This window comes from Rhyacophila brunnea, unplaced genomic scaffold (genome assembly GCF_057557595.1).
Source record: "Rhyacophila brunnea isolate RB1 unplaced genomic scaffold, BYU_Rbru_1.0 scaffold_23, whole genome shotgun sequence".
Taxonomy (NCBI): domain Eukaryota; kingdom Metazoa; phylum Arthropoda; class Insecta; order Trichoptera; family Rhyacophilidae; genus Rhyacophila; species Rhyacophila brunnea.
Genome location: NW_028232893.1, coordinates 31,122,763 through 31,133,793, shown reverse-complemented (window position 1 = coordinate 31,133,793; position 11,031 = coordinate 31,122,763). Strand labels below are relative to the sequence as shown.

Genomic DNA, 11,031 nt, shown 5'->3' with positions numbered 1-11,031 from the left:
CACGTTTATATTAATAATACAAGTGCTAAATTTCGTGCATAAAAATAGGAAAATATCCGACTTGCATTCTTGCGTATATGATTCAAGATTATAAAACCAACAATAGCGTCATAATATTGAAAAAAATACACATTCACGTATTTTATTAATAAAGTAAAAATATCGATATAAAGGTAAACAGCGCTGCAGGCAAAATTTTTGATCAATTTGCATTTATTACTACTTTCACTGTGTAGGTAAATATTGACGCAAGCAACCGAAATTGATGACGTTACTATGCAAAAGCGCGCGAAAGATGTTACAGTTAATATACGATTTTATTAAATTTAAAAAAAATCGTATCTTAATAATTTATTACTCTGGATATATTTTTAAGTCGAGAGCATAGTAGTATGATAATTATAATGACATATATCGTTAGATATGTGATTGGAGAAGTTGTGTCTTCAGCAGTCGGGAGTTCAGTGGTCGTTGGGCGTAAGGCATTCTTCGAAATGATGCCGCGCAACGAAGGGTTCCTGAAAAAGAAAAATAAAACAGTTAGTAGATATAACCAAAAATAATAGGCAACAAAAACAGCAACAGAAGTTTTGTTATCAGTTATCAGCGAACAGCTGATAATAAATAGTATTCCGATAGGCTACATTCAATACGCTACATTTTGATGCAGGGTTTTGAATGTGCGAGTGTCCTACGAAAATGAAACACGCATTATACACGTGCAATAGTGTGTGTAATACACCAATATTAAATTAGCGTCAATGCATAAACCATGAGCAATTGTCAGTATTCGACGTATGACGTATTCTTGACACGTGTTTAATTTTATCCCGGATTCTTCCCTACTCGAGATCGGTTACCTGCTACTCCTTACCCGTTAGGTATTTCGGTTCCCATTATTTCTGATTTCCCTGTTTGTTACTAACGGCGAACCAATTAAACGTGAGACCTACCATAAATATGTAGGAACCTGGGTCAAAGAGAAATGGGACAAATCTCAGGAAATAAAAAATGGAATTGAGATATCAAGGAGAGCCTTTATCAAAATAAGACGCCTGTGGTCAGTTGGGTTATGTCTAGCCAGACTCTGGAGATTCCCAAATGGGTTACTGGATTCTTCAGCTTGTAATATTGAAATGTATTTGACATTGTACCAAGATTGCCATAATAATACTAAATGAGTATTGTTGACCGACTTTTGAATGGCTCCGTGATTAAATTAAATTGGGAAACGCTGTATTATACTTTGTCTAGTAACCGTAGCTGCAATCACTGTTGAACATTGGTTTCAAAACATTAAATATTTCCATCATTATCCTAAAAGGGAAGTGACGATTTAAAAAGGTTGCATGCCGTACTACAAACATAATATAATTCAATTATTCATAAAAAGATGCATTTAAATAGAGTGCACTTTGTCCATTGTTTGATTGACGTTGAATGGGACAATGCATTATTAATGCATTCAATAAACAGACAATAATAATCAATTGTCGCAAATAAACGCTACAAAAATTGTAAGTAATTGCTCTACGTTAGACACGGCATGTCCGGCTGGGATTCATTTGTCAATGGTTGCATATCGATGACTGACGTTTGATGCATTTTGTATAGTATAATCACAACATTGTTAGGAGCCGCCCCGCCCCGCCCCGCACACAGTCATTCGACGCGATAGAAACTTAATCCGACTACAATAAAATTGCATTCCTGGTTTGCGTACGCGATTTAATCCATATGTGCGAATACTCACGCGGTAGCAATTTACACAATCAGTGGGTCTATTCTATACGGTTAACTTATTGTAACAATTTTATTAACCTCTAAATACATAAATATGATAAACTACCGTCGATAGCCACCTTGTACCACAGGTACCAATTTTGTCGTTTCGGTGCGTGTTATGACTTGTTCATAATATACGTTATGTTGCTGATGTTAAAAAATAGATACAGAAAAAAACGTGATAATATTATGGTCAAATGTTTACGTACAAATTTCCGGAGACGATTTAATACTTAACGTATCATCAATGACTGCTAGTCTTAAATATTTGAAATACTTGCAAAGCTTTTTGGTTATTTTTGCGTGAATACTCGTAGGTAAGTCGCGAATGTCAGATGTGTTTGGTTTAGGCAGGATTTAATGAATTTTAAAAAACTAACCAATATCATCTGTAATAATATGTACTTGTTAATTCAACGAAAACAAAAGTATGACTGAAAAAGCGTGCACTATTTTAGTCGGATTGTCCATAGCATACCTACCTAAACTATTATAATTATGGTATTATACTGTCTATCTCACTTTAGAGTTTAGACGGTTAACTTATTGCAACAATTAACCGCCTCAATACATAAATACGATTGACTACCGTCGAAACCCGCCGATACCTACCTTGTGTATTATGGTTTGATTTAGGCAGGGTATAATTGAATTTTAAAAACTAACCAGCAGCATCTGCAACTTATATTCATAGTTCAATGAAAACGAAAATTAATGACGTAGTTTAGTGTGCACTATTTATGTCGGATCTTAACAACCTACCTCCACCCCTCGTAACTGACGGGTACTGAAGGCGACGCAATCTAAGATGCCGAAATTGGCCTCCTAAACTTAGGCGCGTAAGTATGGTTCTGCATCGCGCTCTGTGTCTTCAACGGTAAAATTTCTTATAAAATAAGCGAGTTTTTACCTTTAAAACAGCAATATTCCTGTGCATTATTATTACGGTATGACACGTATGCACAGTAACACATTTCCCGCCATTGTCTTGATGAGGTTAAATTGGTCGGAACTTTGCTCTATTCTCTTTCCTTCGAGATGTCAGTTAATTAGCAACCCATTCGCGCTTCCTGCGATTTTGTACACTCTTCATTATTACGTTTAAACACATATCTTGTGACAGACATCTCCGTTATATTATTGTGATTGTTATTAAATTTGACGAAATCATGATTTGGATTTGAAACGGAGTGACGGGTGTCCACAGCACCGTGTCATGGAGGTTTCTAAAAAATTGGCCCAATGCCTTCACAGATTGAAATGCGCTGAAATGTTTTGTTAAGGTGATGGTTATACCGTAGCGACTCATGGTCCCTTATCAACGTTCCCTCTAATTTTTATATTGTGTGTGCGGATCATTAACGCATCTGAGCAGTGGCGTAACTAGGGTTGGGTTAGGCTGGGCCGTCAGTGACAGGCCGTCACCCGGGGCGGTAGGCTTACCAGGCACCAATAGCGAGGGCTGTGCGGCTGGTCAATGCACTCCCTAGAGATGTAGAAATTTTTAGCGATGCATTATGTATTCTGTTTTTTAAATTCTATTTTATCGTTTAATTCGTATTTTTTTGAAATACTGTTGTTTTTTTATTTTATTTCTTTTCTATAAAATTATTTTTTGCTTAGTTTTTTTCTCTAATTGATTTACTTATACTTTTTATTCTAAATGTCATGTTGTGAACTCTTGAATTATAATTTCCCATGTGCTCAACGTGTCTTTTTTTTAAATAAATAAAATTTACACCCCCCCCCCCCCCACAAACATACACGTACAATTTTTCAATAAAACTTACATTTTAAGGTATTTATTAATTTCAGTGATTTTATATAGGTATTCATAACACAGACAACGATAATCCCGCTCGGCGTAAAATTTCACTTGCGTGCTCGCGTTAGTCGCACTTGACCTTGGCCTTCCGAGAAATGAGTCGAAGAATTAATCGTGCATTGGAGCAAAACTAAAATCTGGCAAAGGAAACTTTCTTTTACAATATTTTTGTGTGAGGACTGTGCGGGGGATGAAAACATGTGTGCGGACACATGTTGGTTGCTAATAACCTAATCACAATACTATATAGCAGGCGGCTCTCGTGGTGCAGTGCGTAATGCGCTGGCCTTCCATTCGAGTTTTTGGGTTCGACCCCGGTTAGGACACAATATTTATGTGTTTTTCTCAAAGCTTGGGTGTTTGCGATTGTTCAAAAATTACTAACAACCACCATGTACTAAAAAGCAAGGACATGGTTATCAATAATTTAAAAAAAATGCTATATTTTTTATAGCAGGGGTATAAATAAGGTAGTAATATAATAAGGTAGATCGTAAAAAAACATTTAATTTATTATACATATTTCTATTATAGGATAAGTAATTTAAGCTCTGTTAGCATCCGGGAGCTCAAAATAAAATGTATGTCTTTAATTCACAAGATTTAAGAATCTAACATTCCAATTATTGAACATACATAATTTTGAAAACACTTATGAGAAAATATATTATAACCAATAGATTTTTTTTTAAAGTAAGACACCCGGCAGGATTCGAACTTGCACCTCTCGGGTTTCGCGCCCACGCACATTGACCACTATGCTATAGGCGCCATACTTAATTGCGACAAATATTAACTAATGGCTCTTAATACTCTCTGAAGCGCTTTTCAAATTGAGTTCCTATTGGTAGGTTCAATCCACCAAGAAAACTTTAAATTATCCTCAATAATTCACGTGACGTAATACTATCAGCGCGCGAAAACCACGTGGCGTAACATTATCAAAGCATGCGACGCTGTGACGTAGAAAACGTGATAATGGAAGTTGGTCTATACTATATAGTTAAAACTCTAATTAATAGGAAATATTTAGAAATCAGAGAGAGATACGTCAATCTCATCTCATCAATACTTCATTCAAAGTCAATATTAGTGTTGTGCAATAAAATCTGATTTTACAACGAAACTGGACAGCCGGCATTTGACCCCTGCGATACAGACATGCGTACTGTAAACACTCTCGAATACAACTAGGTGACACAATTGCAAAACAACTGACATTTATCATTATGACAATAAATAAATGCATGTTCAAGCAAAACGTACGCAAACAGCGTCAGTACACTAAGTGTTTAAATATACTAAATTGAATCACTCATGTGGGTCTATTCTATGCTTATCGACCGCTAAAGTGATAAAGTGAAAAATATTATCAAACTTAGGGTAGGTTTGTATCAAAATATCAGCACTTATTGTAACAATTACACGAAGCAGGTTTTTATTGTTGCAATAAGTGCTATATTTTAACAGCACCTATCTTGCTGCTGTTAAAATATCGCACTTATTGCAACAATAAAAACCGGCTTCGTGTAATTGTTACAATAAGTGCTAATATTTTGATACAAACCTACCCTAAGTTTGATACTATTTATCAATTTAGTGTTCGATAAGTATAGAATAGACCCAATGGCGTGCTTAATAATAATATAATATATTCCAAGAAGACGTCGCAGACATGCTTGTAACTTTTTTTGCAAATAATGTACAATAATTGCATGTAAGATGTAAGATGGAAAAACTAATAAAAAAACACTAAAGGCTGTCCACTGGTCGTCACGTGATCTGTAAAGGCTATTACCTTCACACCTATTTACTACGGTAAGTTTTTTCCCCACGCACCCCACGAACGACCAACGAGCGTGCCACGTTTAAGTTTTTACCTCAACGATAGAAAAACCGGGAATCATGTCACCCAACGTCATATCCAGATAACACAAACATAAGTCGGCTGCCTTCTGGGTTAGGCTGTAACGAAGTTTAATTATCGAGTGTGGAGAAATACCTACGGGAATATATTATATTATTCAACATTCCGGAGGTTTTATATTTCTTAAGTTTGTGGTCTGACTATCACCTGACATACAAAAGTGTTTAAAAATGTCGTACCCAGGGAACTGAAATACCTAACGGGTGTGGAGTAACAGGCAACAGATCTCGAGTGTGGTAGAATATGGGATAAACTTGAACAAGTGTCACGAATACGTCATTCTAAGCTTGTCCTTCATTCTGACAACTGCTCTCGGGTTATGCAACGACGCTCATTCAATATTGGTGCAGTTGAAGGTTGCAACACACGCCATTGCACGTCTATAATGTATGTTTCATTATCGTAGGACAATCACACATTTAAACCCCTGCTTCAAAATATAGTGTATTGGGTATGCCTATCTGAATTATATCTATAATCTGTTTTGTGGTTGGACTGCATGAATATAGACTCCACCACACTGGGTCTTTAAACCTACCCATTATTTTAAAGAGCCACAACAATATTATATAATATTCACGTGTAATTGAATTATAACTGTGTTTTACTGTCATCATTTGACTTCAGAGTAATAGCGCCTGTCCACGTGTATCGATTTACTGGCAGCAATAGTGCGTATTTTAAACTATCGCGACAATAACTGTTTACACGTAAAATCCTGACTGCTCTCCAATCTCATTCTTCAAGAGTGAGCGAGACGCGATGTTGTCATTTTATCGTACTATTTGACAGGTAGTGAAAATCGGTCAACCTCAAAATTCGTCAATAGTTGGTTTTTTTGCCAGCAGGTTCGCCATTATCGTTCTACTGCCTCATGAAAATTCAGAAGCTTCCAAACTTTCTTGATTCATGCATGGAATCTTGCCAACTGCAGGATAATACATGTTTACCCATACATTTTATTGTTATGGCGCGATAATACTTAAAAGCGCGAAAAACGGAGTAGGTATAAGGTTTTTAAAATTAAAACCGCGCAAAAATGCGTGCGCATTGCAGACATTACAATTTGGAAAATGTAAAATTATAAGTATATTATTCCAAGGATAATTTCATCAAGTGAAGTTTATCTAGTTCTGTTCGATACTCTGTTTGTTCACCAGCTGGATTCGTCGTGATGCTGGATTGTTACAGCTATTTATATAGCGATCGCTTGAATGCTGTTGAAAGAAAACAAACAGTAGTATCTTCACAGTTGCAAGGCTGTCACAATAGACGTGGTAATTAATGAGCCGCGAAGAGATGACAAAATGCTGTCTGTACCCACAACGGCTACCTATTTGTTATTCAAAAAGATGAAAGCGAAATGATAATATGCATATTGGTTGATGTTTTTCGTTAAATTTACGCTGACCGAAAATTAAAAGTGCACAATTTAATGTTGACTATATTACCGTTCTTGGCATTGAACAATAATGGAAATAGTTTTGAAAACAATTCGCTGACGAAGAACTGGACACTAAATAGAAACAGAAATGGGGACAAACCTACATTAAGATGTTTAAGCAAATTGGAGCCTAATACATCCAAATAATTGTTTGTTCAACTAGGGTTGCGAATTTTTTCCGAGACAATTCCGGGACTCATAAAATAAATGTAGTATTTTTCTCAGATATCTTTTAAGCTAAAATAAAAACTCCGTTCAGAATCGAAGTCGACAACTCCCCCAATCTTTCCTATAGGTACTACCAGTTTGTCCATACAAGATAAAAATATAGGACCATGTCCGGTACTAATAAGATAATATGGGGCTCCACAGAGTGAAGGTTTGTATTAACAGATTTTTGTTTTCACGGGAAATGGATGTTCGATACTTGCTCAACCTATTAGGTCCATACTCTTGACTCCACACAAAAATTGAAAAACAATAAATGTGTATTTACCAGACCCACGATTTGAACTTGTATGATCAGCTTTTTCTAAATTCCGTGCTACGAGTATAAGGCCCGTTTCAGACGGGACACCGGTGTCGCGCTCGATGTAATATAGGAAGCCTTTGTATTCGAATAAAAGGGCCTTTGTATTATGTTTATGAACGCCCCGGAGTTAATGAGTCAACGAATAATTTCGCGTTATAAATTAGAACATAAAACTGGCTGCGGTAATAAAAAAAAGTGTATCGGCGGCTTGAGAATGTAGCGGCCGACGGAAAAGTGTACCGGACACGCGTTGACTCATTAGCTCTGGGGCGTTCATAAACATAATACAAAGGTCCCTTTATTCGAATACAAGGCCTCCTATATTATATCGAGCGCGACACCGGTGTCCCGTCTGGAACGGGCCTAAGATCGTTTTTCCATTCATTATTGGCTTTATCATTCTTTACTAACGTTAAAAAAAAAGGTTTAAAACGATTACTTACGTTAGAAAATCAGGTCTCTTATGAGACCGGTTAAAGTTCACTCTGGATTCGGGGTTGGGACTATTTTTCCGGGACGATCCCGACTACACCGGGAAGGTTGGCAACCCTGACCATACAGGTCTCTTATGAGACCGGTTAAAGTTCACTCTGGATTCGGGGTTGGGACTATTTTTCCGGGACGATCCCGACTACACCGGGAAGGTTGGCAACCCTGACCATACTTCTTATTAATATAATATTTCATTTTTTTAATTTACTGATTTGATTAGTAATAATAGTGTGAAATCAACTGTGATTATGAACAATTTCCACTATATTTTTCAAAGATAGTTTTACAGTAAATATTATGTTGACGAAATTCAAAGAATACCTACACTTCCAATTACTATATTATTAGCTGCGATAAAGGTAGAATTTTCCTCGGGATACTTTGGTGTGAAAAGATATAGACACTAGTCTTGATAAATTAAAATAATCGCATGCATATTTCATAAATAATGATGAACGTAAAGTAATATTGAATATCAGCAAATAGATGGATCAAGACTGTTGTCAACGTATCAATTTTAACAATAAATAGATATGGCATTCCGCATTATTTCTGAGTGTGCAAACACTTGAGGCAAAGCTAATCAGGTTATACTGACGAGCCTAATGACACAGATAAATAAGTACTAAATACAGATAACTGTATTACTATTCTGCACTTTTGTGGCACAGCTTCAAGGATTGTGTCATTATGGCCGACTCTACCGCGTTGCTGCAGCAGCGCGACACTGCGAGAGGCACGAGGTGTGGCGAAGTACCTAGGAAGTGGCACGACCTTGGACCTCCGATCCTGGAGCATAGCAGGGTGCACCAGTCAGCAGTATTGTTTATATTTTATTGGACGTAGACACCGTTCCCTATGGAGTTCAGCGAATTGCTAACTAAAGAAATAAATCTCGTAGATACGTGGTGTAAATGAGAACTCTGCCATTCTTGGTAGTTTTGACTTGTGTTTCCCTGACAACTATCTTAGAAATCGGGAGCATCAGTTGTTTGTTCTCCTAAGGTGCAGAACTAACCTGTCATTGGTAATGCCAATTGGGAGGAGAAGGGAACTCTGTTCAACCAAATCACTTCGGATATTGACATATTCCGACGAGTATAGGTGTGCATTATTTTATAATTTTTTTTAAATAGGTTCTCCTTAGCTCATTTGGCATATTGTACCTATCTAATTTATATTTTTTTGTATTTACACTTTTCTACTGTTTAATAACTTGTAAATTAATAATTTGTAATGTTCACTATATGAAGGTTAAACACAAACAAAATAAAAATTACCTGATTCAGCTGAAGTGGCCAGCATTTCCAAAATATAACACTATCAGTCTATTCACAGTGCGACCCTGGCGCGACGATCACGACTCGGGCTGCCCGAAGAACCCGAGCGTCTTCAGCGTGTCCGTCACGCGAGCCACCAGCGCGTCCTTGTACTTCCACACCGTAGTGTCCATCACCGACTCCTGCCGGAACTGCTCACAACTCTTTTTCAAAGTCCTCACACAATCCGCCCGATAATGCTGCAGTTGAGCGTCCGCCGTGTCGATGGCGTACGAGGTGCAGCCGGAACCCAAGCAGGCCAGCGGGAAATGGTTGTGAAGAGTCAACACTCTTTGAGGATCGTGGAAGCACTTGACGTACTGGAGAGGTTTCGTGAAGTTCCTCGCGCGGTAGACGTGCTGGAGCATATGCATGTAGCGCGGAATATCCCTGAACCACCCGTGCGCGTGCTGGAGATCGTCCAAGAAATACACATTTCTTACATTATAAGAGGCCCGAGGCGCAGCTTTTTCTGATATTGACAGAGGCACTATCCTATCCATTAATGATCCCCAATCACCATCTCGCACTGGCATTATTACTTCGTCTATATCCAACAAAGCTATATATTCATAAGAGTAAAGATTCTTGTACAAGCAATCATTGTAGGGAATCAATTCGTTCTGTCTTTTATTATTCGTTTTCTTGGTTAAGTAAAGATGTTGAAAAGCTGGAACGTTCGGTTGTCCTCCTGGTAAAGTCAGAGGTGTGACACTAGCTTTACCTCTCGCCTCGTAGTGCTGGAGAACCTTCGTTATATTCGGATGGACTTGCAGCTGATAAAAGAAAACTTTATCCACTCCAAGCAAGCCCAGCAGCTCTATCCACTCCACAAGTCTCACTGAAAGATCTTCGTGGAGGAAGTCCAAGCCTTTCACGCAAACAGCGAATCGTTTTCGTTCGGCTGGTCGTTCGTAGATCACTTTCAAATTATTCGTGGCGCCGTCGCAGGTCTTTTCAACGAGGGACACAGACGCTGGAGCCAGCTTCCTGTACTGGGCCGGCAGCTGACAAGCTATCAGATACGGCTGAAATATTCCCTGCTTGTAATTGCCCCACTTTTTATACCATATGTATTTATACTCAAAAGTCTTCACGATTACTGGTTCGTTCTGGTTTTCGAACCAGAGCTGACAATGCGTCACGACATTTGGCTCGATCCTGTTAACCATGGCCAGTATCCTTACAGTAGGCCCCAGCAGAGATGTAGGTCTCACATCATAATACGCTCCGTACAGATGAAAAGTTCCATTACTAGATCTTAGAGTCTGCCAGTAAATATTGTCAAATTCCAAGTCGTATATCGTTGGAAACGCTGCACACGTTTTGTTCTTGTAGAACTTCACCGTCTGTTTATTCTTGTGTTTCTCCCAGTAGGCGATTGGAAGGCTGGGAAGACGCCTGGCCACTTCTTCGGCGAGCACGTCTTCCGATGGAATAGGTCTCTTGTCGACCTTCGGTTCGAGGGGTGTCGTCGGGGGTGTCGGGACCGACGTCGGTACTGCTTGAAGGAGGCCTCTCCCTCCAGCTCGGCCGGCAGCGTCTCCGAGAGGGCCGGCTCGCAGATGAAGGGCGAACAGTGCGAGGAGACCCCACACTCCGACCAGCATCACCCACCGCACGACTGCGTTTCGCCGCATCGTCTGCAACAATGGAAAACAACAAATGAGATTAAACTTCGTGAAGATAATAACATATTTAATCCGG

At 38.5% G+C, this 11,031-nt stretch overlaps 1 protein-coding gene across 1 annotated transcript in view; it reads right to left on the bottom strand.

The window, feature by feature from the left end:
• Positions 1-206: 206 nt before the first annotated feature.
• The window catches only part of LOC147069866 (uncharacterized), a 226,061-nt gene continuing 215,236 nt past the window's right edge, over positions 207-11,031 (bottom strand). The window contains exons 2-3 of the mRNA XM_085950618.1: positions 9,286-10,967; positions 207-518 (exon numbers count right to left, since the gene is read on the bottom strand). Coding sequence (XP_085806744.1) covers positions 9,363-10,967 — 1,605 coding nt within the window. The 3' untranslated portion in view covers positions 207-518; positions 9,286-9,362. The remainder of the gene's footprint in view (positions 519-9,285; positions 10,968-11,031) is intronic.